The 27165-nt window shown below is 53.1% G+C and overlaps 1 protein-coding gene across 5 annotated transcripts; it reads right to left on the reverse strand.

Moving 5' to 3' along the window:
• Positions 1-894: 894 nt before the first annotated feature.
• KCTD15 (potassium channel tetramerization domain containing 15) lies at positions 895-17685 on the reverse strand. 5 transcript variants are annotated; one of them, XM_077132227.1, is made up of 7 exons: positions 17619-17685; positions 15133-15227; positions 13433-13525; positions 12619-12794; positions 7556-7700; positions 5055-5360; positions 895-3847 (listed from the first exon to the last, which is right to left on the reverse strand). In XM_077132227.1, the coding sequence occupies exons 3-7, from the start codon at positions 13496-13498 to the stop codon at positions 3689-3691; spliced, it is 852 nt and encodes a 283-aa protein (XP_076988342.1). In that variant the 5' UTR covers positions 13499-13525; positions 15133-15227; positions 17619-17685; the 3' UTR covers positions 895-3688. The 5 variants fall into 5 exon arrangements, with proteins under 5 accessions (XP_076988342.1, XP_076988339.1, XP_076988340.1 ...); XM_077132224.1 differs by having other exon boundaries at positions 15133-15230; positions 17619-17678; XM_077132225.1 differs by lacking the exon at positions 17619-17685 and adding an exon at positions 16739-16893.
• Positions 17686-27165: the final 9480 nt, after the last annotated feature.

Here is a 27165-nt window from a genome sequence, read left to right on the forward strand (position 1 = left end):
ATCCATCTTAAAATTGGCTGAACTTATGGCCACATAACTAACATCATAGCTTCTACAACACCCCATTCCCACCCCCCCATCCCCAGCCCCACCCCACCCCAGTCAGCTCAGATGCAGAGCTCAAAGCCATAAGCTGCCCTTTCTGGCTAATAGCAGTTGTCCTTCCAGCCCTATCTAGAGCTTCCAAAGGTCCTGGCTGAAACGGAAAATCTTGACAGCCTTGATATCTTGGTCTCCTACCTAGGAAAACTCCAATCCCACGTGCCCTAGAGTATCCTCCAGAGCCAAATCCACTGCTCTCCTGTCTCTTGAGAATCAGAAGTGGAGGAAAAGGCCTGATTGGGCTGGAACCCTCTTGACAGGTGGTATTCCCCAGAGGACTGCAGGTTTACCTTCTGCACAGGGAAGAGGATGGGCCTCTGCACCCATCGGGCTCTGCTGGGCTCGGCCAGAAGAGTGCCATCTTCCTTGGAAGAAGAAAATTGGTTCCTCATTCTCACCATGTGCTTTCTATCCTCTTTTCGTATGTGTTAGTGGTTTGGTTCACACACAATCAGTATAATGCAAAATGCCCACCTACCCTGAGCTGGCATCTAGGGTTGAGGGCTTGAGAGAGGTGAAGGAAGCTCATGCTGGCCTCCATCCCACATGACGCTCAGCGTCTACACATGCTGTCCATGAAGAAGCTGCTGCTTAGGGCTCAGCCTTCCACAGCAGTGTCTCAGATCTGGGAAGTCTTGGGATTTAGGATGTGGATTCCTTAAAGTCCTATTCAGTGGCCAGGCCAAGTTCTAAGTGTAAAGGGGAATGAGTAACTCCAGAATCACCTTTGCCACCAGCAAACCTTCTTTTGTGGCTCCCTCAGTGGATCAGACACAAAGCATTAGAGCTGTATGTATTTATAAAATATCCTTTATTTATTCTAAGGAACACAGTCAACTGACAGTTTAAAAAAACATTTTTTAAAAGATATTTTTATTACTGCTTTGACCTGGCTTTGAGCCCCAAGTGAGTAGGATGGTGTGATAAGCCACCTGTGGTGGCTTTGCTGTCCTCTCACCTACACTGGCAGAGTTTGAGTGGGAAACAATGGGGAAGTGTTGGCACAGCTCTGTCCAGCTGCTTATGATCAAGAATAGTTCCTGGTTTATGAAGAGCGGAAGTAACAACACTGCTGGTATTTGATCAAAACGTTACTTACAGTACATTCAAATGCTTTAAAGGAATTGAATATTGGTATTTATTGGTTATGGAGATGATGTGTGTTAGAATTGTAGTATTACTGTGGGGGTATAGTTTTTCTCTACAAACTCAGAAATTCTCCAGAGTATATAAAATCATATTTCCTGATCTTAATTAATAAAGAAATAAATTAGAGTAACATTGAGTAAGGTAGAGTTATTTTTTTCTTCTTCTTTTTCAGCAGTATGGTTTACTTAAAAAGCGTTTGCTAAGATGTTAAGAGGATCACCACCAGTCAGTAACCATGATGGCTAGAACACCAGAAAAACCCACAAACACACGCAGCATCGAGCTGTTTTCACAAGACTTCCTTTCTAATAAACACAACACTTTCTCTTCCTCTCAGATGCCAAAATGCAGATTTTCCAACTGTCAGCATGTTGCTAAGCTGAGAAGCCTAGCAAGTTTGTCCGGCAGGTTAGATTGTGCAGTGCATGGTGTCTGCTTTGCAGCCTCAGGCAGGAAGCAACTGGTCGACCTCCAAGGCAGGTCGAGGCCGGTGGCCCTACCCAGGCATGTAAAGGGGTCCTGGTGGGTGAGAACATAAGGGCTTTGAGGAAAAACAAAAAGTCTCATTAAAATTGAACAAGCACGTTCAAACTCCTTCCCTTGGTTCTTGTCCTGAGCTCAGGCAATAAGTAGTTCTCATACCAGGGGCTCTGTAACTCTGTCCCCCTGACTGGTCTAAATCGTGGCCTGACACCTTCTTGTACCACTGGGTGGGGCTGTCAAAAGGCCACTGACCAAGCAAAGCAGTGAGAAAATCCCAAACATCGAAGCCTGGACACATCCTGTCTGCCTCTCCCTGGGAAGCATCTAGCTAGGGTTATGAATTAGAATTCAGAATCCACACAGGGCACAGGCAGAAACAGCGAGGAAGCACCTAAATGCAAGAAAAAACACCCAGCTCAGGCCCCCTCCCCTCCCTTCCCCAGCTTCCACGCTGTGCACAATTCCTCTAACTGAAAGGAAGGAGCCGCACGGGGAGTTTCACCCGTAAACCTCCCTGCACAATATCAAATACGGGAAGCCAGTTGCTACTTCCGCACAGGATGGAGCCTCAGCCTTTCACTTTATAGCATCATTTATGGCATGAACTAGGAACGTAATGTGTTTACACAAATGCACGACAATTGTACATCAGCATCTTTACAATATTAAAGGAGTCATATACAAGTCTACAGACATTGTGCACAGGCCGTGCCTGCAGGGTGCCCCACCCACCGAGCAGTTCTGTGCGGGTTCTCCACTGGAAAGAGCCAACACGCGGGGGTGGGAGCACGAGGGGAGGTGTGAGGAGGCCAGGGATGTCCATCTTTGGGCCTGTCTGGGGACCATGAGGACCCCTTGGACCCAGTTCTTGTTGGAATCAGGAGCCGAGAGCCCCAGGTAGGTCTGAGCTGGGGTCTTATTGGCAGGCTAGTGTAACAATGGTTTAATTAAGTTCAGTGTGCATAATTAGTGTGGGAAACTCAGAGCAGGGATGGCTTCCTGAGCTAGGGACCCAGGGGTGTTGTTGACAGATGGGTCCCTTCACCTGGGGCCCATTCCTGAGGTAAGGATGCAGTGTGGCTCTGCAGCTGGTCTGGATGGGGAAAGACTTCTCTGGAAGCCCGGGTGTGAGTATGCACGGACAGGCTCGGAAGCTTCTGTGATTGATAGGAGGGGTCAGGTAACCCATCGAGTCAGGGCCTGAGCCCCAGGCAGTGAGGGTCTCGGATGGTTACAGAAATATCTAGCCCCATACTCACTGCACTGCCCTCCTCCCAGCAGTCCCACCTACGGGGGGCCCTGTGTCACATTCTTGCTACCTTGCTGCTCCCATGGCTGTCCCGAGAATGGGGACAAGTAGTCTGCAAGCTGTGCAGGCTCTGGGCCAGAGCACATAGCAGCCACCACCCAGCCTGAGGGTGTGCTGCAGGCCCGACTGAGAACTGAGCACCAGATAAAGAAGCGCTGGTCCTTGTTTGCTTCTCTGACTTGTGCAGATATGGTCACTTCTCTTTTAAATACTGTAGAAAAATAAGCCATTTCTGACGCGAGGAAAACCCTCTACAGTCTGACCCATGAGGAGATGGTGGAGGAGCCGCTGCTTACCCTGCCTCAGCCTCCAGGGAGCCTCTAAGGACCTCAGAGGACACCACACTGAGTTGGGGGCGGGGGGGGGGGGCAGGGGCAAGGGGCCGGCAGAGCTGGTGGCTGAGTTCCCGCCGCAGCATTTCTGGGTCGTACCAACAGTCCTTCGGTGGGCAAGCTCCAGTATTCCCATCTTCACCAAGAGAGTGGGGCCCCAGCCTTGGAGCCTCTGAGCTGCCTCTGGGCTCTCCGGCCCCACCCTGTTTCACACCCACAGCTGAGCATGCGTAGACATGACTCCCAGCACTGTCTTCAGGTCCCTGGGATGCCCCCAGGACCATGGGGCCTCAGGTGGGCACCGAGGCAGGGCCTAGTCCAGGGGCTCCTGCTTTATCCGGACAGCAGTGGGGGTGGGCTGCGGTCGCCGCTCTTCCCTACACAGCACGTACTCGCTGAACTGGGACGAGTCCACGCCACCCCCGCAGGACGCGGCCACGCTGAAACCTCGCTGGAACAGCCTCTCCAGGACCTGCCGGGGAAGAAGCAGAGGTCTGCATGCCCTGCTGCAGTTTGCCTGGTTGCAGTCTGGTGGGCCATAGATGAGGCCAGCTTTTTGCAGGGCAGCTAGCCAGAGCAGGCCACAGTCTCGTTCACCAGGTACCACCAGTTGGGCAACCACCAGAGGGACAGGAGTAGCTGGTCCAGGGGCCCCTCGGGTGACCAGGTCCCACCCAGGCCAACACCCTGCTGCCCTCAGGGGTGCACAGACTTGACTTGGGGAGGCAGACAGGGCTTCCGGGTCCCCCCTCTGGACAAACGACTTGAGGCCCCCCTCCGTCACTGAGGCCAGCCCCAATAATGGAACACCCCTTTCCCAGCCTGTGGGCAGCCACCTGCTTCCCTCAGCTGTGAGTCCCAGATGGCAGGAGGCCCAGAGTCTCAACAGAAGGGAGCCAGGGCTGGGAGGAAAAAGGGGAGTGCCTCTGGCATCTGAGCCTCTGTAGGCCCCCGTAGCCGCACGTGTGTGTGTGTGTGTGTGTGTGTGTGTGTGTGTGTGTGCACACACATACCTTTGTGACAGCGGATCTCATGGCCATGTCTGCCCCTGAGTCCTTATAGAATGTGTGTGCTCCAGGGGATCTACCCCCAAGCAGTCTGCACTCCCTAACCCTGAACTGGAAATTGCTGTTGGCAAATGGTCCCCACCCCAGCTTGGGTCCTCCCACTTCTCAGACCCATCCACAAAGAGCCAGGCCACAGCACTCATGGTAGCCAGTTGCTGGGGTACCGGTGGCGCCAGGCTGGCAGGGTCAGGAAAGGGAGCTCCAGGCCACCTCTGTTCTCAGCCTCTTTCCTGCCTCCCCTGGTTCCCTGGGTTTAATTTTAATCCAGAGCCAGCCTCCGAGTGTCAAATGAAGCACACTTTGTGGAAAATACTCTGGGCCATTTTTATAGAACATCCTTTTGGGGAGGGGAAAAAAAAAAAAGTAGAGATCAATTTTTTTAAGTCCATCCCTGGGGCGCCATCATTTAATTATGAGCAAGACATAAATTATGCATCGGCACGTTGTTGCCTTTTCTGTAAGATGGCACGAGGGCTTCGCTGTGTCAGGGACTGTTGGCTCCTACAGCAGCCCCGCGCAGCCCCAGGGTTGGAGGTGGGGGCTCGGTGTTGGGGGGGAGGGGAATGTGAAGGGGCAGGCCGGGGGCGGGGCCAGGGCCTTCATGGCGCTCACCTGCACAGAGTTGAGCCGGCAGTAGCCGTTGAGCGGGAAGCGGATGACGTGCGTGGGGTCCTGGTTCCAGCCGGCGTTGACCGAGTTGCACATGACGTCCCCGGTTTCTGGGAAGACCTCCTCGATGAGCGCCTTCTCCCCGCTGAGCGCAATGCGCTCCCCCAGGTCGGGAGTCACCCGCACCACCAGGCAGTCGCAGGCCCGGCTGCGACGCTGCTGCTCCTGCTCCTGCTGCCAGCGCTCCAGCTCCCGCACCATGGGCTGCAGCTGGTAGTACCGCGCCTCCTCATACAGCAGGCTGAAGTCCTGCGGGCAGCGCACAGTGGGTTGGGAATCTGCCCTTTCCAACTCTGGGGCGCTTCACTCACGGTTCTGCAGGAGCTGCAGCCCAGGGTGTTTGTCCCCAGTCTACAGAAGGGTGCAGTGAGGCTCAGGGGTATGTAAGCAGGACTCTGGCCTGTACCTTTGCTGGACCTCCTACACCCTTCCACCTGGACCCAGCCTTGGGGGGTGAATGCATTCCCCTAGGGCACAGAGGAATCTTTTGGAAAGATAGAAGGCTGGAATGGAGGAGCCTACAGCTATGCCTGTGGCCTGGGGACCAGCCGTCTTCTTGGAATCCTACCAGAGGAGAGGTTGGGTGGGAGCGGGGCAGGCCCGCTTCCAGCTGGCCTGCCTTAGGCCTGCCCTGGAGGAGCTCCTGCCCAGCAGGGCCAAAAATACATCGCAGACCTGTGTTTCCAGTCATACCTGCCTAGGTTGGATATTCAGCTTCATCATCTACCAGCCCTAAGATCTTCTGGCCCTTGGCCACTGAGCCACTCTGGGCCTCTGTTTCTTCATCTATAAAGTAGATGCACACATGCAACACAGGGAAGGGGAGTACAGATTAAAGGACCCAAGATGTGCGGTGTGCTGGCCCCACCCCTGCCTACCCAAGCAGGAACTAGGCTCTGAGTGTGATGAGGTATCCAGGGATGGGAAGCCCACCCTTCACGAGGCAGCTTGTCCCCCAGGCTGGGCGAACTCACACAAACCATCTCTTAAGGCCCTGGTAACAGACCCACAGCCCCAGTTAAACATATGCCCACTCACACTCACCCCACCCTGAGCAGCCAGGGCTCCTTACTCTCAACACTCACTGGGGCTCAGCCCAATGGCCAGTGTGGCCCCATAAGCTCCCCTAAGACCTGTCTACCTGCTGGCCCAGCCTCTGAAACCAGCCCAAGTTCTAATGCCTCAGTCAAGGATACCTCAGGCTTCCATCTGGGCCTTTCCCTTCCCCGCTGTCATCCACTCTGAGGTTTTAAGTAACATCTGCATGTCAGCACCCCCTACAACTTCCTTCATAGCCCAGAACATGCACCACCAAGTGCATGAAGCAGGAGCTCCACTCGTCCACTCAGGACTCAAACTGCACCGACATCTTTTTGTGGTCTCTTCCCAGAAATTGGTCTAACCTGCTGCCACTCTCTGTCTTCTCTGCCCCGACCTCCACCCTGGTTCAAAGCTTCTGACACTGCTCCCCCAGCCCAGGGAAACGGCTTCCTCACCCATAACTGGTCTTCAGTTTCCACTCCCAGACATCCTTCATTCCTTCACACAGCAGTCAGCATGCCCTTTCTCATATGCAAAACTGACTGCCATTCCCTTACTCACGGTCCTCCCACCTGAGACACAGCAGCAGCCTCCCTCCCTGCCCTTGCCCACCCAGTCCCTAAGGTTGCAGCCTTGACACCCTCCCTTTCTAGTTCTGGAGCATGAGCTCTTTGCCACTCCCAACCCCGCACCAAGGCACTTGCTCCCATCTTAAGCATTCCTCCTTCACTACCCAGGTAAACGTTTCCTCCAGAATCCCATCTGGGCCCTTATTTGCTCTCAGAATATGCTTTACTTCTCTGGTACCTGTGCACAATGGAATGCAACTGCTTATTTGTCCAGTATCTGCTTCTTGCTAGGGCTGCACTCCATGCCGAACCTACATCTGCCTGTGTCTATCCTTTCAGCCCCAGTCATTGCCAGAGCTCAGTAACTGGGTTCAATGAAGAAAGGAAGGGAGACAGGAAGGAAGGATATTTGCTGATGTGCGCTGGAACTTCCTTCCTCCATGGAGGGACCCAACCTGGAGGCACTGGAGACTTGGGGGTAACCTTTCATTTAAAGGATGTTTTGGATCTGGGTTTCTTCCCCTGCAAACTGCCAACGGGGAATGGATTTATGAACCTCTAACGCCCTGTAACTCTGACACACAAGAGTCCTCAAAAGCGGCAAACGTTCAACTGGGGTAAGCGCCGCTGCTTAATTGTTGTTACACCCTGATAAATAAGCTAAAAATGTGAGAAAACAAAATTAGTTTAGAAAAACTGATTTAGCCCTCGGCTTCATCATTTAACTTTTTATGGTTGCCATGACGACTGTGGGCCCATTTATTAAGTCACAGCGTCCCCTGTGTAATACCATTGCACCACACAGCACAGGGGAGCCGCCAGCTGCAGACTTACCTTAAAGTCGTCCGGGAGCAGCAGTTTTGACGTCCGCAGGAAGCTCAGGACATAACGGAAAATCTCCCCATCCCGGTCAATGAAATAGTGTTGCTTCAGACTGTCCAGGACGATGGGCTCAGTGCCATTGAAGAGGCGGCTTATTCTGGAAGAGAGGAGGGAGCGAGGGGGGGGGGATGTTCAGTGGAAGGGGTCCTGCCCCCTCTCCTTGGGGCCCACCCTCTGGGGGGCACTGAGGGGTGGGTGTTGCTGGGACTGTGCACACACTTGAGTGGCCAGATCACAATCAGACAGGACCCCGGAGCAGCTGCCAGGACAGGTCACACACCCGCCCACACTCAAAACCACAACCAGACAGACACACCCAGCTGGACACACCAGTCCCAGTGACCCGTTACAAACCTGGAAACTTCACAGACACAACCACCTTACCCCCTGTGCACAAACTAGCCAGCTAGAGGCCTGGTACCCAAAACTCACTAGACAGATCCACCCAGAAAACTCACATCGGAACCAGCAGACACCCCGGCAACAGCCACACACTGGGTGCAAAACAGCCAAGACAGAGTCTTCCAGCTGCAGAACAAATGTCACCTACACCCACCTCACCCAGTCCACATGACAGGGAACAGGCACAACACGCCTAGACAACAGATAACAGGGTCATCCACAAACATGCTCCCCTCCTTCTCACCCACACAAGTTATAGGCAGACCCAGACCCATCCAGACACACACGTGCCAGCAAGCCAGCCAGGGAACAAGTCACAGACAAATTCACTCAGGGAGCCACAAAGAGAAACCTAGGCGGGCAGGAGGGGTGGTGTGTATGCACACATGCCACACAGCACATGGACATGTGTGCACACACCACAGCACATATACATACACAATAGTGAGCTTACGCACACACCACAGTGTACACATACACACACCTATGTCCCACAGCATGTACCTGGGGGCATATACATGGGCCACAGTGCATGTGTACCCAGTGAGGGATACTAGGAAAGAACACAGCTCTGAGGGGAAAGTAGCTATGGCAGGAGTGTGTACTTGTGCACCACAGGGCATGTGGGAACCCTTGATTCTGGTCCCTTGTTGGTCCAGGAAGCAGACCCCAGGCCAGGGCCAGAGCCTGTTCAATGTCTAGGACAGCAGGCTTTTGTTTGGAAAATTTCCCCTGCAGACCCAGCCAAGCTATGGACAGTTAGGAGCCCCATAGAGGGTTAGGGGAAACCCAGAACTTGGCTTGGGGACAGAAGGGAGGCTGATAGGGCCTTCCAGGAACAGCAGCACCAGACATCCTTTGGCAGGCAGGCCACAGACTGGACCCCCAGTTGAACCCTGCCAAGGCGACAGCCTGTCTCCAGAGTCTCGGAGAGGGGGAGCCCCAACCTAGGTCTGAAGGTCTTTTAGGCAGGCCCCAGGCTGATGCTGAAGCACCTTGCTCTCTGCTTGCACTGGCCAGCATCTTTCCCGGGATGCTCCCTCTCCCCCAGCAGCCCACCCCTCGGTCCTCTGTCACCCACTCCACAGTCCTGCCCCACCACTGCCATGTGCACTCACGCTGGCCAAGCTGAGGGGATTAGAGCCCCCCAAACCCCTCTCAGGGCCTTTGCTCCACACCGCCCTCCACTCCAGTGGCCCGGCACAAGCCAGGAGGGTCGGCCCAGCTATGGAGTAGCCAAGCAGTCCCTGTGGGTGAACATAAAAGATAAGGCTGCCTGGTGGATGGGTGTGAACCAACCAGAGCCTGTGGGGAGGTGCATAGAGGTCTGCAGCCTATAGAGCCAGTGCTGCCGTCACCCCAGACACAACTCCTTCAAAGGCCATAGGGCCCTATCACCATCCAACTACCCCCAGGCCAGGGGACAATGGCCCTAGGGGACACAGCCTCTGCTGGAAAACCTTATGGCCCGTGGCCTGTCTCAGCCTCCAAAGACTCCAAGACCTGGTCTCTGCAGAGCTTGGGCAATCAAATGGCAGAGCAAGGGACAGACAGCTCCCCTGGAGACAGATGTGACTGAACAAGCTGCATGGTGCCACAGCAGTCATCAGTGGATAGCTAAAGTTGGCAAGGTGCCAGCAGCAAAAAGCAAACGCCACATCCACAGGTGAGTTGGCAGATCTGAGGCCAAGACCTGGGGATCTTTCCTGCCCTTTCTGGTTGAGCTCAAATATTCTCTGCAGCAAGCAACATTCTAGGCATGGCTGAGTTCCAAACCGCTCTGATCCACCAGGGCTGGCCAGGGTTTCAGACAATCCTGTTGATCTAGAGGGCTCCAGATCCACCCACATTCCAGGGCCGGCTGGGTTCTAGATGGTCAAGATTCTCAATTGCCGTATTTCAGAACTGGCTGCTTCTAGACCCTTCCATGGTTCGGTGTCAGCTTTAGCATCAACTGGCAGCAGCGGAGCATCTCACAGGACAAATGTTTTTCATGCCCTCAGGATTTGGGGCTCCCAAGGATGTGAGCAGGTTGGAGGGGAGGGTTTAGGACAATCACCAAAAGGAAACCCCTTGCTCCATTGCTACCTGCACGGTCTTAATAATCAGCTAGTGCTGTGCCTGTCTTGGCTGTGGAAGCTGACCCCAGGCCACCCTCTGGGGGAGGCTGCAGGGTTTGGGGTGCCATCTGCAGGAAAAAAAATCATGGAACAAGCTGGCCAGTTCACATTTTGGCAGCTGGGACCCCTGGGGACAGAAGAGGCACAGCCTTGCCATTGGTGCCTGTGGGCACAAAGGGGAGGTGGCACCCGGGCAGCTTTTCTTCTTTCTTTGGGGTGGGTCATGGTGGCTCAGCAGGCAGAATTCTTGCCTGCCATGCCGGAGACCCAGGTTCGATCCCTGGTGCCCACCCATGAAAAAAAAAAAACTTTGGCTGCAATTTCCTGGGTGTTTTAGTGAAAAGCTTGATTCATTCTGAAGCTCCAGACTTCAGTACATTGCTGCTTCCCACAGTCAGCATGGACGCTGGAGTGGGCTTGCTCTCTGCAGCTGAGAAGAGTATCCAGCATGCAGCACACAATTGAGGTTGCTGACCAGAAAGACTGTCCCCAACCTCGAGGCAGCTGTGCATGGCTGTTTCTCAGTGGGGACCAATGGGTGGTAGTGGGTGGAACCAGGGGAGGGACCAGAAGCCAGCCTCTTGTCTGCCTTACGTTGGGGTACCCCACCAGCCAAGAACCAAATGCCCAGACAGAGTTGTATGGGCCCAGGGACCCAGGGTGTGAGGCGCTGCCCTGGGCAGGCCTCTGCTCATACCCAGGGCCGCCGGGGTGACCTTGGCTCACTGACTTCTCTACCCCCAGGTGACTCCTACATCAGTGATTCTGGGTAAAGGTGTGCTTCATTTCCAGCACTGGTGAAAATCAGTTTTCAAATTTCACTGGTGAGATGTGACAGGCCCCTGCCAGTGTGGCCACCTACCCAGCTTCTCAGGCCCCGGCCTGACCCATTATCTCAGGAGTGTCCTACGGACCACCCATCAGGCCGGGGAGCAACTCTACCACGAGCCAGGCACCCCCCAGGCAGAACAACAACTTCCTCATGAGCCCCAGCCCCAGGAGAGGAGACCAGCTGCCACCCCCTCTGGCTGAATCTCAGATCACAGAGCTCCAGAGATCTCAGCTCCCTGGCGAGAGGGCATGCCCCACCCCATGGCAGGAGGCACTAGGACGAGCCAGCAGCAAGGACCAGGTGCACTGTGGGCCTGGGAGGGCCAGGCAGCCCTCTCCTCTCCGCCCCAGGCCCGAAACAAAAATAAAGAGCCTCCGCTCCCCCAGGCCTGAGCTGGGATGGCTTTCGAAAGGCAAATGTCAGACTTAGGAAGCACTCTTCAAAAAAGCTGTGGGAGAACGTTCTATGAATTTAACTCACAAACATTGTCAACCGATTAAGAGATGATCTCTCTTAAGCAACGCCAGAACCGCGGACGGCAAAATTGAAATTGAATAAGCAGAATCCATCTCCCATCCCAGACAGGGCTCTGCAAGTGAGGGGCAACACCAGTGACGTGACCCCCATATTCCTGTCCTTCGCCCCAAGGAGCCCCAAGTTGACAAGGGCCCCAGCAGTCTTTGTTGACCCCTACCACCTGTACCCCAGGTTCCCCAATGAATTGGACCCTGCATTGAGCCCTATGGTGCCCCCTCCCCACTCCCACCTCACCCCTAGCAGTCACACTGACAACCAGGCAGCCTGGCACATGAGTCTGCCAGAGACAATCTCTCCATGTTAGGGGGATTAATTCACAGCTCTTCTTATTTTAAATGTATAAAAATAGGGGGTGATGCGCTGTAGCCTGTGCCCTCCTGCTGCTCAGCCCTCGGCAGCCCCAGAGAGAGCAGTGGCCTCCTTGCTGTGCCAGGAAGCCAGCAGTGAGGAGATGCTGGAGATGGACCTCCTGGAGATGCTCATGGAGCCCCAACCCTCCCTGGGTCAGCCCTGCCACCAGGCCAGCAGGGAACCTGGGCCCACCCCAGGGAGGAGAGCAGGAGAGCAGGCAGCACCCAGCGACCTGCACATCCCAAGAGTCAGGTGCATGTGTGAGCTCAGCAGGGTGGGAGGCTCCCTCCCAGAAGGAGCCCCCAAAGTCCCAATCTCAACGGAGACGCTTCATCCACCGATGGGGGGGATGAGGCCCAAACTATGATTCCCATAGCTTGGAATCCCTGAATGCCCCAGTGTTACACACTTCCAAGGCACACCTGCTGCTGCTAATCGTTAAGGTCAGCTGTGGCCACCCAAGCAGACAAAGATGGCAAACTGCAGCCCCTCCTCCTCCCGCATGCATTTTCCCAAGGCTTAGAAGAGGAAGCAGGATTATCCTCCTTCCCCTACCATCAAGGAGTATTAGCGGGGAACAAATCACCCCCTGCAAAGGTCAAGTCCCAGTCTCCAGAGGAACCTGAAGGCGAATGAGATTCCCCAGCTCAGGGGGGCCAGCTCTACCTGAGGGGTTGATGCCACCTGCTCGGGGTCACAGGCCCCACCACGGCAGGCTGCTGAGAGTGCCCCTTGCCACCAGGTACCCTGCACAATGAGGGTCTGGCTCTTACCTGGAGTCGGGGTACTTGGTGAGCGTGGCCAGGCTGCTGGTGTACATGTGGCCGCCCACGTCGATGTGCACGGGGGCGTTGGACTTGGTGAGCTGCGCGGGCAGTGGGATCCCCTGGGCGGCCAGGGGGGATACGGGCGACCGGGTGAGAGACAACCGGGACATGTTTCCTCCCTCCTGGAGATGGAAATAAGGCGGAAAACCAGAGTTTCTCCTGAGCAGAGCCGCACGCTTCCTTTACTGCCAGTGCGATCACAGATCTAATCAGATCACTGCCGCTTGTGCCTGATCACATATTCAGCTGACAAATTATGGCCACCGCTGTAATTAAGTGTATTTGCATCATTTTCTTGAAAGTACCAGAGGGGAAAAAGAAAGATGCTTATTAGCAATAAGAAATCAAGTAAAAAAAAAAATTTTTTTTTCAAGGTGTCAGCCTCCAGGGGCATAAAACAAACTGCAAAATTCTAATTAAAGGTCGCAGGCTTATGTGTTAGATGTGAAATATCCCCTGACAAACGAATCACCAATTTGTGAATTGGGATTCAGGGGTTTTTGCAAGTTTGTCTCAGTAACGAGACACCTCTAAATTAGTGACTTCCTTGGCACCTAAGGCGCTGGGTTTTATACATGTAGTAAATTTCACATCAAATTAAGAGCATTTTTGTTTCAAAAAATACATCATCGTACAGCCAGTCAACAGCCATCTCTTGAAAGCTGCTGCTTTGGGGAGGAGGGGTGGCAAGCGAGCAGGTGCCCAGAAAGAGGGAAGAGGAGGCCGCGGCCTGGGGCCCAGCCCGCCCTGTTGCTCTCACCGTCGTGCCAGCACTGCCGTGTGCGAGAAGCGAGGACCCGCTCGGCCGCTCCTTGCGGTGAGGCATCTAGGCTTCCATTTCGGCCCAGAATATCTGTGGGAAGCACCGACAAACCCAGGCAGGGCTTACCCACCAGCCGTTGTGGGTGCCATGTCTCCAGTGGAGTCAAAGACGCTTAGAACTGTCATCTCTGCACACTCCCTGGGACCCCAAGCCCCCAAGTGCCTCCATCCCAGACTCCTCCCACCACTATCCTCACCCCCACACACCCCAAAGCAAGACTCTGGGCCATAGCAGAACCCCCACCCATGCACACACACACACACAAACAAAGCTCCATGTCTGCTAAGTTGACAGTACTGAGACACGCTCACCATCATTACCCCGAAATGTTTCAGAGCAAATCTGATTTTCCTGGTATTTTTGTTTGAAGCTATGTTCCAATGGTACCTCCTCTGGCATCAGCAGAGTAACTTGCAGACCAGACTCAGGAAGATTCCCCACCCTCCATGGCTGGGCAGCCCAGGACCTTCCCTAATGATACCCCGACTCCCAGCAGATATGCCCAGCATTGGCCAGACACGAAGAAGCCAGGGCATGGGGAAGAGGGAAAGTCACTTAGGACATCACTTGTCCCCTGAGTTCCCCACAGTAGAGAAAACCTGTCCTCCTCTGCCTCATCTGCACCTCCCAGTTTCTCACTGGCACCCCAGAACCATTTTTTTTCCCTCTGGGCCTAATATATTCCAGACGTCCTCAAGATAATGTCCCCCAGGTCATTAGGGAGCTGGCCAGAAGGAGAGACAGCAGCTCAGCAAATGGACCTGCTCTGCTGCTCTTCCCCAGACTTACCTCTGTGCCAGCCTTAAATAAAATTGTCCCTCCAGCCCCAGAAGCCACCCCCACCAAAGGCACTTTGCAGACCTGCTTGGGAGAGGGGAGCAGAGAAAGCAGGTCGATGCAGCTCCTTCCACTGGTGTGGGGCCGTCTCATTCCGGGGGATGGACACACACCCAGACACATACACACACACACACACAATGGGCTGTACAAGTCTAACCAGGATTTACTTCTCACAGATTTAACCCCTTGAGGAAGTAACCAAAACCAAATGAAATTCTTGAGACCCAAGGGACTGATTTTTCCTGCTGAACTCTGGTATCCAAATTTGTGGCTCGAAATTCAGCACCTGATTTTAAAACATGAACCAAGGTCCAATGAGAATGACACCCTGCAAATTTCAGCAAGGTTACTCTCCTACGATTTGTTCTGCCCTGAATGTCCTGATGAGTGACTGTTGGGATAGCAGACTGGGGGGGGGGGGTCGTCTGTGGGAGGTCCCCAACTTTGGGCCCTCCTGAGGTACAGCAGGCTTAAGTGAGGAAACCAGGTCGCTCATCTTCAAGGGAAGTTCTGAGAAACCAAAACAGACCCCAGGAATGGACTAGCCTGCCCTGGGAGGCTCTGCCCGGTGTGGGGGTGGGTTCAGAAAGGGAAGACTAAGTGAGGATTAACTGAAAGAAAGGAATGTCCACTGAAATTCCATCAAAGCACACAGCAGGATGTGTGCCCTACCCCCAGTCCACCACCCCAATGTGCCACTGATCACCAAGGGCCCATCACAAAAGCTGCTCACTCCCATCCTCGTCCAACCTTCTTTCCACCACAAGCACAACCTGATATTCCGACCAGAAACTCACCATTGGAAGCCCCAGGCGTTATGCCTTGACCCGAACCTGCTGCTTGTCCGCCGACAAACGCATCTGTACAGGACAATGACCCCTTCCCGAGACCACTGCTGAGACCAGAAGCAGATAAGTGGGCGCAGTCAGAAGCAAGTTCACTCCCCCAACAGGCGCACCACACCCCCCGACCCCGCGTGCCCCGGCCCTCCCGAGGCCCGGCCCAACCGCCTGTTGCAGGCGCCTCGGCGGCAGCGTGCGGGAAGACTTCCAAGCAGCCCGGGTACCGACCCGTTTCTCCCAGCTGCGGCGGGAGACCTGGGGCCCGCGCCCGCCCGCCGCTGCGCCCCGCCCGCCCGTGCGGAGGGAAGCGAGCAGAATGCCACGCTCATTTACACACAAAATGATTTTGTGTCCCATTGTGCTCGCAGTTGTTCAGCTCTCTGGGGGTGATTAAACTGGCTGAGCTGCGGCAGCTTGAGACGATTTCACTAAATCGCTTCTTCGTGAAGTCGCTTCTTTGCTAAGCTGTTATTTTAACCATAAAAGGTAAACAGAAGGCGGCTGGCGAGCTCCCTTCAGCTGGGCGCCGGCCTGGGGCGAGAGTGCCGGGGGGAGGCCTGCGGAATTGGCCAGGGTTGCGCCCGCGGGGAGCCCCCAGGCCGGTGTTAACTTCGGGGCGGCCTGGGCCGGCTGGGCCGAGGCCCGCGGAGCCGGGGTGGCGGTGGAACCAGAAGCGCCAGGCAGGGCGGGGAGGGCTGTGCGGCGGGGGCGGGGCGGGGCGGGGGACAAAGTTACATCAAGAGGCAGACACTTCGAGACCACAGATGGGAAGCTCGCCTAATTAAGGACGTAAAAACGCTTTTGTTCCCAAAGTTTATTGTTGCCGAGATTTAAAAAAAAAATTAATTGAAACTAATGCAGTTCGCTCTTGCAGTTAAATTCCTTCATGCACGTTTGAGACGGAGTGAAAACTTGAAGCTTTTTCCCTCTGCAGTCGGGGGGGGGTGGGGGCGCGGGGGGACGGAAAGCCGCTTCGGCAGCGCCGGGAGGGGAACCGGGAGGGCAGTGTGTGCTCTGTGCGCGCCTCTAGGTCTGGGATACGGGCAGACAGCAGGGACCTAGAGGCGGCGATCGGTCGCTGCCCTCGCTCAAACCCCGCGCACCCAGGACGACCTGTTTCGGACTCGCTGGGTGGGCGACGCAGGATGCGCATCTGTCCCGTTAGAGACTTTTTTTCTCTCTGATTTGGGTGCCAAGCTGGGCCTTGTCCGTCTCCAAGCCCTAGCTGTCTGAGCCGGGTTCTGACCCGGGAAACTCGCCGGTCCGGCGCTCGGGCTGGAGCGCGGAGATCTGTGCCCCCACCCCCGCGCTCGGGAACAGGCTCAGTGCCAGGCAATGTAGGGACGGTCCACCCGCGGCCAGGACCGGCCCACGTGGGCAACCCCCCACCGTGCTAGGCCTTTGTGCTGGGCGCCCCCGCGCCGCCAGCCCCTGTCGCCCAGCGCTGGGACAAAGCAGCCGCCCCAGCCCAGGTCCGGACCCTGGCCAGGCGACTTTCTCCGTCTCGTGGCCACTTTGGGGACAGGGGTGCGCGGCGCAGTGGCCGCCGTGCTCGGCTTACCTCGGAGCCGGAGAGGCGGATGGGGCTCGGACGCAGCCCCCGCCCCCCGCAGCCGCTGGGGCTCGGGCGCCGGGTGCAGCCTGCCCGCCTGTGCTCGTTGCGCGGGTCGCTCCGGTCTCGTCCTGGAGTTACTTTCTCTCTCGCCCCCAACCCTCCCCCCACCCACCCCTCCCGCCCCTGCCCCCGCTTCGCGCGGCCCCTCGCGGCGCGGCGCGCCGGGGCCTCCCCTCCCCACCCTCCCCTCGCCTCGCCTCCTCCCCTCCTCGCGGCCGCTGCCGCCTCCTCTTCGCGCCGCGCTCCGGCTGCCCTCCCGCGGCTCCCACCTCTCCTCTTCCCTCCTCCCTCTCCAGCGGCCTCCCGTACGGCCGGAGAGAAAACCGCCCCCCGCGCCCCGCCGCGGTCGAGCCCGGACGCCCAGGGCCGCGATCCGTCCCCTTATTACCCAGCGCGGCGGGCGCGAGCGGGCGCGCGCGGCCACTCCTGGCTCCGGGCTCGGCTGCGCCGCGGGGCAGAGGATTAGAGTCGCAATTAGCTCCGCGCGCCCGCGCCTGCTGCGCTCGGCGACAAAAATGCGCTGTTTCCTCTCCTTTCGCCCGGGCGAGCCCTACCCGCTTGTCCCCGAGCCCGCGCCTGCCCGCCGGGCCCCCGCCCGAACCCTCCCGGGAGCGCCGCGCTCAGGCCCCGCGCCCTCGGCGGCCAGCCCCCGCTCCCCCGCCGGCCGGCCACGCGGCGCCCGGGCCTCCTCCGGGCTCGGGGAGGGGGTGGGGGAGAAGCTGATTTTAATCATTGTCATTTCATCTGATGTAATATTTCCCCGGGCGCTTTCAGCTGGGCATAAATTTTCGGCTCCCAAATAAGTAACACAGGGCACGTTTCTCACATTTCTTGACTCCTCGGTTACAAAGAGGCGAGCAGCAGCCGCCGCGGCGCCCGGGGCTGGAGGCGGGACTAGTTCAGAAACTGGGCTGCGAGTCCAGGGCCAAGCCGCCCCTCCCCCCAGCTCTGCCCCCTCCTTCTCGGGTCTGTGCCCCGCTGCCCCTCTCCGGGGAGCAGCGCCGCCAGTGACGTCTGTGGACACGCGGTCTGCCCCCGCGGGGGTGGGGAGGACTCGGGGAGCCCGGCGGCAGCCCGCGGCTGGAAGCGCCATTTCCTTTCCGCGCGCCGCGCGCTGGAGACGTCGGCTGCCCACCCTTCCCGCGGCGCCAAGGCCTGAGCCCAGGGCGATCTCCGCGTCGGCTGCCCCTTCCTCCTCCTCTTTCACTTGTGACCCGCCCGTCCCTCCTCCTTCCCGACCCTTAACCGGCTCCTAGGAAACGGACGCGCTGCCCCCAGGGCGCCCGGCCTGCACTGCCGCCCGGCGGGGTTCTAGGGACGCTCGAGCCACAGCCGGACTTCTGCAGGCGGGCGGGTGCGCCCGGGCCGCGAGCCGCGCCGGGGCACCCACCCCGAGCTCCGGCCGGGCCCGGACGCCCTCTCGCGGCCGCACTCACTGAGGGGTGCTCGGGGCCCGGCCCCGAGGTCCGTGGGAGGAGCATGGAGTGGGGGGGCCTTCCTCCCTCGGGTAGGGGATCTGGCGCGTGGGAAGAGATCGCGGGTCTTCTTTGGCGTCTCCACGCGGAAATAAGCAGAAACTTTCCTACGGGAAGGTTTCTTGAAATTTATTTGTTTGTTTGTTTATTTATTTATTTTAGAACTCGAACTACTTTAAGAGAAGGGGGAAATTTTCTCATTAAAGTTACATCCCTGCAGTTAGTTCAATTACTTGATATATGCAGAAGATGCTGTAAATTTATAGATTTAAATAGCTTACAAAGATGCCGCAGGCCCCATCAGTTAATTTCCTTAATTTATGGATTTTTAGCTGCTCTTAGAACAGAAAAAAGCCCTGGAATTAGGTCAGGGATCTGTGCGGTGGCGCGGGGCCGCCGGCTCTGCTCCCCTCGCTCGGCCGCCGGGGGCTTCTGGCTCCCAGCCCCAACCCGACAGCACCATTCTCTGCTCTGCGCACACAGCCTCGGCCAGGCCCGGGAGGCCTGAACAGCCCCCTAACTGGCCGCCTGTTTCTCCAGGGTTCTGAAGGGCCGAGAAACAGCAGAATCCGCGTCTACGGATATGCCACCCAGCAGCGAAGAAACGGACCCAAATAAGTGAAGCTAGTATGGAAATACTTAAACCTCCTGAGCCCCCTGGGCATGCTGGCTGGGATCATAGAGGGAGGAGATCGTGTGTGGGTGCCGGGATAGAACCAACCACCTGTTCCCAGGCCTTTTGAGTGTGGCTAGTACTTGGGGTGGGAAAAGAAAGGGGAGCCCGGAAAAATACACGAGGCTGATGTTTGAGGCCACGGACCCATCCAGCGCCTACTGTAACGGCCTTTGCTGCCCACAGGGCAGGTCACTCCTCTCTTCCCCTAGGTGATGCAAAAGCGTCTTTAGTTGTGTTCAATGTTGGTGAATATATACATATAAATTAATATTTAAAAGATTGGTATAAACGAAACTGTTTTAGGAAACTACATGGCAATGTGTTTAGTATTGGTATTCATGATTTAACATTTCTTTTCCCACTAGATGAAGTTTCTAAGATTTGCAAGGTACATGTCAAGGACGAGTATATAAATGGAATTTTATTTATTCACAACTCCAAGACTAATTGCTTCTCTTTGCCTCAAGGCCACAAGATTGGTTTTAATATGACACTTCAAAAGTATTCATGGAACCACAGAGATACTAAGTGTCATTGTTTAAGAGACAAATCTCACTGTGGTACTGGTGACCCTGAAAATAGGTTGTTCCACCTAATTTTAAATTCCTACTTAAAAAAGTTTCACTTTGCACCAATTATATTAAGAATGCACAGTTTAATCAAAACTATTTTGAAGAAACTGTATTTCCTTGTTGTTTTTGGGTACTTTGTTTTCACAGTCCCCAACATTATCAAAGAGCTGATCTTTATCCATGTCATGAAGAGCAAGATTGGGTCATAGTATATTCCGAAGGGTTTTTAAAGTTTCTGGGCAAATGTCAACCATCCCTTGCACTGAGACTTGGACAGGACTGCGATAGGCATTTTGTGATCTATGGTATGTAATGAAATGATGTGTGTGTTCTTTAATTGAAGATGTGTAATTGGGCTGAAAACACATTGAAATATCTCGTGAAATACATCTTGTTTCATTATTGCAATTGAAGATATGAGATTGCAGGTGTCTAATCAGAAAATAACTTAATGTTAACATTTGACTAGTAATTAAGCCATTACAGTTCATTTTTTGTTAAAAAGTGGATTCAACCCTGTGCTCTGTTTAATAAAAGCTCCTTTGCACATCTCACAGGAAATAAAGGTCAGGCCCTTGCATCTCAGGTTTCCAGATGTTTTAAATTGGCTTCCAATGAGATTTGGTACTTTGTTGCTGCTGTTTGCAAACTATCTTTTTAAATGAGGACCTGAAGGAGGAAAGTAGAATGAGCCCAAAATGAGATCACTGGGTCTGCTCATCTCGACTTTCTCAGGGAGGCGCTGGAAGAACAGGTTGAGGGACATGGTTGCTGCCCTCTGGGGAGTGGGGGATGGGGGTGGGGTGGGGCTTGGGGTGCTAGGCAGAGCTGTCTCTTTCCCCTTCCCACTCCAGGGCCCCTGGGGCTCCCCCACCTAGACGCTTAGAGATGGCTGCTGGCCAGGCTAGGATCGAGCCGGCCTGGCACAGAGATCACAGTCTGGTGAGCACCACTCACTCTGCCCCCACCCTGGGAAACCCCTTAGTCTACCCTCCTGGCTTAGGACCCCAGAGCATCCATGCAATGCAACATGGGAATGTTGGTGCCCCTCCAACCTGGGCCACTACCAAGAGAATGGAGGTCCCAATCTGCTTGAAGGATGGCCCCTGGGTGTTCTTGAAGGGAATAAAACAAAAACAGCCCCGGGGCCCTGGTCTCAGAAGGCACTTAGGGTTTCTGGTGGATGGAAAGGAAGGGGCTGTTTTCGGTGCTTTAGGGACCCCCTGCTTCCCTCCTGATACCCACCAGCCAGCTTCTGCCTATAACCTATCTATGCTGCTCAGCGCCAAACTAACCTTGCCTTCCCCTAGAGGACAGCAATGAGAGAAGCCTGGGATCTCCTGACCATGAACCCTAAAATTGTGGAGATGTGTGGGTGGCCCTCTGGGGGATCAGGATCCCCCAGTATTGCTCAGTACTCTGCATCTGTGCCTTTTTCCCATGAAAGCATTCAGGGTTTTCACCAGATTCTCAAAAAGGTGTAAATTAGGGGCTCTGAGCAATGAATAACAAAACCTCAGTCACAGTGGCTTCATAGCAAGAAAATGTATTATCTCTGGTAGTGAAATGGAAGGTAGACTGAGTACCCTGGAGTTGATTCAGTAGTATAGCTGAGTCTTCAAGACCCAAGTTCTCTCTCTTTTCTCTGTCTCTCTCAGCACTTGGCTTATCCTCAGGCCAGCTCTTCTCTGTTCTCAAGACTGATCGAGTTCAAATCTTCCTATCTACATGAACATCCAACCAGACCAAGGAAATTAAAATTATATTCCTGTGGCTCCACAGCCCTCCGTGTCACATACGTTGGCCAAAACTGGGTTACATGCCACCTTCCAGACCAAATGTTAGGAAACGGATTAGCTCAGACCCATGAGGTCCCATCAGTTTCTCCCCCTGGACGGGACGGAGGCGGAGGTGCTGCCCTAAGCCATTGGGTGGGAGGTAGGGTGCAAAGGCAGGATCTGCTTGGGAGGAGGAGGAGCATGGATTTTGTGAACAGGGCTGGGGCTCCCAAAGACTGGGAACTCAAAAGGAAGTAGACACCCAAACAGTGAAGAGAAGTCCCCAAGTCCTGAAGGGCACTTCCAGGGAAGCTGAGACTGAAGTCCTCTGCAGGACCTTTCCCCCAGCCCCAGGAGCCCACACGTGAAAGTGGGCACCATGGCCAAGCATGGGCTCCTCTTGACCGCTACGCCAGGCTGCTGGTCCCAGACACCTTGTCTCCTTTGAGCTCCTTCAGGGCAGCTCCTCACGGGTTAAGGAAGGCTCTCCACACAGACCTGGTGCCTGATATCTGAAGACGCCAAGAGCGGCCACAAGGGCCCACTGTGTCACTCTGAAGTCACACTGGAAAGACTGCTAGGACAATGAGGCTGTCAGGGTCCTCCAGTTTTCCCAGTCAGTGTAAGCCTATTTTCAATCCCTGGGAGAACAGCCTCAAAGTATTGAGTCCCACTCCTAAGTGACTTTGCATAGCCACCCCCCTGGCTCCAACTCACTATCCAAGTGTCATAGGACCTGGGGCTCTGTAGATACTCTTGCAAAGGGCTGCAGCAATTTTTTCCAGTGGCCTTTGGTCTGCTAGAAACCATGCCCTGCGACTCCTCCCTGCCCCCAAAGCCTGGGGAACAGCCCCAATTTCTTGTCACAGGCTTGCCTCTCTGAGGGGAGAGTCTGTGCAGGCCGTGAATTTGGGAGTCTGAGTACAGCTGGGTACCCTTGGGCTTAATCTCTCAAGTCTCAGTTTCCTCTTGTGGGAACAATACCTGTGCCAACCTGGTGGGGTCTGCCAGGAGGGAGGATGGAGCATGGTAACGGGGGTGAAGGACCCGACCAGTGTCAGTGCTAGGTGTGAGATTTGACTGCATATTTTTAAAAGTTTCCTCTTGCAACTTACCTTTCAGAGATCTACCCCCACCCCTGCCCCAGGTGCTGGGCCCCCAGCATGCCTCAGGGAGATCAGGTGACAGGCACCCACTGGGAGATGGGGGCCCTCCAGCAGTTCTTTGACTTCAAGGTTTGGGGTTAAAACCTCAAGATTGTATAATCAAGATAAACAAGTATACAGAAAGAGGAAGAATGCAAATTTCACCTACCATTTAAAGATAAAACAAGACTTCAGAGAACTCTCCTGCTTGCTTTGGGCCCTGCCCTTGGGTGGGACTAGGAAGTGACCTCAGGCTCCTCTGTCCTCAGGGCTCTGGAGAGGGAAAGGAGAGCTGATAGGGGGAAGGGGAGGGCTGGGATCAAAAGTTGGAGGCCCAGGCTGCAAAAGGCTGCTCAGCTCAGACCCAGGAGTCCCTGAGGGGGCTCAGGGTCTGGCGGTCATTTCATCCTATTTTTCAATCTGTGAGTCTCCTCATTGTCTTTTTTTTGCACCATCTTCATTATCTTTTAAAAAGTATTTTAAAATATTAACAGAATATATGCTTGTTATTTTAAAAATATGCATAGTATGATGTACAAAAGGGAAATAAAAGTCTCCTGCTAGTCTTTCTGGCAGAGAGAACTATGCCAACAAGTGGGGTTTGTCTACCTAGTATTTTTCCTGGTGATGTGCACACAGATACAAGTGCACACAGATGCACAGGCACACACAGACACACACGTGCACACACGCACACAGACATCCAAATGCACAGGCTCATGCTGATATGCACACAGAGAAACATGCACTCACCTCTATGCACAGACATGCACAGAAGGGCACACACAGAAACACACAACTGTGGACAAAGTCCCTTAGGCAGTCACATGGACACACAGAAATGAACACAGACACAGAAAGACAGACATGGACACATACAGTTGCACAGAATGCATGTAAACACATGAAGATGCACACACAGACTTGCACTCACACTCAGATGCAGCATTATGTGTATAATGCTGCACACACACATAGAACCACAGACACAGGTACACAGACCCACAGGACTACAAGCCCAGAGAGACATGTGCACACACAAACCTGAGCACAGAGACATGCACACACTCATGAACACACACACACGTTTACGGAGTATGGATCAAACTCTGCATTTTAATCTACAGCCTGCCCTGCCCCTGGCAAGTATTTCAAAACACAGAAAATTATTTAACAGGCACCCATGTATACCTACCGCCCAGATATAACAAGTACTAACATTTTGATTATTTGCTTCAGATCCCTCTTTACAAATCAGATGAAATGATACAGACCAGCTTAACCCTTCCCTTCTTCCCTAGCTGTCACTGTTATCCAGCGCTGTCACTGCCAAGCACATTTTTATACTTTTCGCAACATAAGAAGAACAATTTAACATTTGTGTGTTTTCAGCTTTTACATAAATAATGGTGCCCTATATTTATATTCTCTTGCTTCTCTCCCATCACGCTCCTTGGTCTAGCCTTGATCCACTGCCTCTGTGCTGGGACCCCTCCCTTGCCAGCTCTTCCATGCATTATAAGCCAAGGACCCCAAATGGCCTCTCCTGGTGGAATTGGATCTTTGATCTATTGCTAAAAATGGTGGTTTCTGGCCACTTATGGTGGTCAAGGGAAGGAAGGCTCCACCCCCAGCCTCCCATCATACTACCTAGGTGACTAGCCTGGTGAATGTTCTGGAAGTGTCATTCTCCACCCCCCACCCCCACTTCCTCCTCCTTCCCACTCCCTCCCCCCTTCTTCCATTTACTCCCTTCTTCCCTTTCTCTGCTCCCCCTCTTCTCTTCAGACTCCTTCTCCTCCCTTTCCCCCTCCCCACCCCTTCCCTCCCCTTTGTCCTTCTGTTCCTTTTCTCCTCCTCCTCTCCTTCCTTCCATCCCCCTACACCTCTAGGCAATGCAGGCCCCTGGCTAAGAAGCTGGAAGGTCATCTAAGGAAATGCAAAAAAGAAAGAGCATCTTGATATATTTCAAAATGCTGTCTCTCTATGAATTTTTACAGTTCTGTTTTTGCATTTAGGTCATAACTTTTGTGTATGTTTGAAGTCAGAGTCTAAAAAAAAATTATTTTTCAAAACAGCCAAATTTTATATTAGGTATTTTCATTGGAATTGGGGAGAATTGAGGCCTTCTCATTTTGATTTTAATGCAGAAGGAATGTGGGAATGCATACAGGTTGTTAAAAAAAATTCTTTTGGTGATTAAAATTCACTCCAAATTACTCCCCCTGCACCCTGACAATCTCATTTCCTTCTTCCTAGGGAGCCTCAGTTTGGTATATGTGATAGGTTAAATTATTGGTTCTGATTTCTCACCGCCTCCCTGTAGATTTATACTTCCACACCCTTGCCACGGTTTTATGGTTGGCAGAATGAACTTCTCCACACCCCAAAGTTTGGAGTGGTGTGTATAGAGGTCAGAAGTGCACTTCATGGCTGAACTTGCATCTTGAACTTCTCCTGTTGCCATAGGGGAAAAGAATGCCCCAGGCAGCTGCTGACCCTCCAGGCGAAACCCAGAGTAAGGAGCATGGGGCAGAGCTGTGGGAACCATCCAAAGACACCAGTCCTTATTGGGATTCTCTCTCACACAGCAAAGGCTGGCTGATACAGAATGCATTCTTCCAATAACTAGATTATATATAGTGATCCCAGACAATTGGGTTGGGATTATATTACACGTTATTCTATGATTTATTTCTGGTTTTGTTTTCAGCTGACATATCTTGGCCTACCCCTAACGTTTGTAGGATTCAAGGCAGGAGGATAAATGGAGGCTCATATATTTTATGTCTAAATACTTAAAAAATATAAACCAAGCTAGCAAATGATTAACTGATGTGAATTATATCCTCCCACCTTGAAAAATATACCCTCATAATCACCTGGAAATCCAGGTTCAAATTTAGAATTCTGGATTCCTTAGAGTAGTGAATTGGAGCAGTGGTGGGGGAAGAGCTAGCGCCCCCCCCCCCAACTTCCCACACCTGGCTTCATCCCCCATTGTGGGGGACCTCATGTGTACATTCTTTGGACACCCTAGTCAGTATCTGCAGGCTCTGCCTATACCTACCCTCACCCCCAAATAGCCACCCTTTTGTCACTCCGTGGTCACCCCAGTGGATGTTTGTCCACCCCCAGGAGTGCAGGCCCTGGCAATAAGTTTTGATCTCTTGGGAAATTCCAAGATCTATCATATAGAGCAATGCGTTCTCTCACCCTATCGATTACTCCTTCTGTCTCTTGCAGAGTTAACCTCTTCCTTTCAACATCTCTTTTCCATTGACCTTCACATACATTCAAGTTATCTCTCACTAAAAGATGCACACTCACCCCAAAACCAAAACTCAAACTAGTCCCCTACATGCCCTTTCAGACTTTTCCCTGCCTTCCTCCACCTCTCCTAGCAGATGTAATGGCAAGAGTGGCCTTCACCTCCTGTCTCCATTTACTCAGCTCCCAGTCCCTTCCATCACTGTTCCAGGCTGGCTTCTGGCTGCTTCAGGTCCCCAAGTGCCTCTTTCTTGGATCATCAAGGACTTACTTAAAAGGACATGACTCAGTCCTTGTGCCCCTTGGCCTCTGGACAGCACTTGGCTTAGACGGCAGCTAGCCATCTCTTGAACACTCTTTACTCCACATGTTCATCATTAGTACTGCCCTCCAAGAGCCCCCAGGTCCTTCATTTGGAGGCTTATGGTAGGATTTTCCTTCCCTGCCTCCTCTGAGATTAGATGAGGCCAGGTACCTTTCTTTGCCAGCAAAATGTAGGCCAGAAACTTTAAAAGTCAGTGTTCAATTCCCATTTAAAAGCTGATGTTGAGTGAGTCTAGCCAAAAACTAAAAGACAAATACTGTATGGTCCCAATGATGTGAATCGACACTCGAGAATAAACTTGGAATATGTCATTGGTAACAGAGTTCAGCAGGAGTTAGAAACAGGGTAAGATAATGGGTAATTGGAGCTGATGGGATACAGACTGTGCAATAGGACTAGATACAAAAACTCAAAAATGGACAGCACAATAATACCTAATTGTAAAGTAATCATGTTAAAACACTGAATGAAGCTGCATCCAAGCTATAGGTTTTTGTTTTGTTCTGTTTTGTTTTGTTTTGTTCTTACTATTATTACTTTTATTTTTTTCTCTATATCAACATTCTGTATCTTTTTCGGTTATATTGCTAGTTCTTCTAAACCGATGCAAATGTACTAAGAAACGATGATCATGCATCTATGTGATGATGTTAAGAATTACTGATTGCATATGTAGAATGGAATGATTTCTAAATGTTGTGTTAGTTATTTTTTTTTAATTAATAAAAAAAGAAATGTAATTATAGTACACTATTCAATTCTGCAGGGAACGATATTTATATAATAAAGATAGCAATGAATACGAATTACAAAAAAAAAAGAATTACCGATTGCATATGTAGAATGGAATGATTTCTAAATGTTGTGTTAGTTAATTTTTTAAATTAATAATAATAATAAAAAAAGCTGATGTTGAGATGGAGCCCCCATCAACCTGGGTTCCTAAATGATCAGGATGTGCAGAGACCCTCCTGACCCACAGTGGAGATGTGCAGTGAGGGAGAAATAAGCTTTTGTCTTTTTAGAAATTTTAAGGAAATTTGTTTCAGCAGCATAACCTTGCCTATACTGACTACTGCCCTTGGTATCCACAACAAAGCAGAACTCACACCTGTTTCTTTTCCCCATTACC

The sequence above is a fragment of the Tamandua tetradactyla genome, chromosome 16 (genome assembly GCF_023851605.1).
Source record: "Tamandua tetradactyla isolate mTamTet1 chromosome 16, mTamTet1.pri, whole genome shotgun sequence".
Classification (NCBI taxonomy): Eukaryota; Metazoa; Chordata; class Mammalia; order Pilosa; family Myrmecophagidae; genus Tamandua; species Tamandua tetradactyla.

What these genes read in the sequence shown, in the direction of transcription:
- KCTD15 (XM_077132227.1), bottom strand. Translation starts at nt 13,498, where the DNA reads ATGCCTCACCGCAAGGAGCGGCCGAGCGGGTCCTCGCTTCTCGCACAC. An exon ending in ACGGCAGTGCTGGCACGACG is followed by an intron (nt 12,795 to 13,432) that starts GTGAGAGCAACA and finishes TTCCATCTCCAG; the next exon opens with GAGGGAGGAAACATGTCCCG. An exon ending in GCCGGCTCAACTCTGTGCAG is followed by an intron (nt 3,848 to 5,054) that starts GTGAGCGCCATG and finishes CTTCCCCGGCAG; the next exon opens with GTCCTGGAGAGGCTGTTCCA.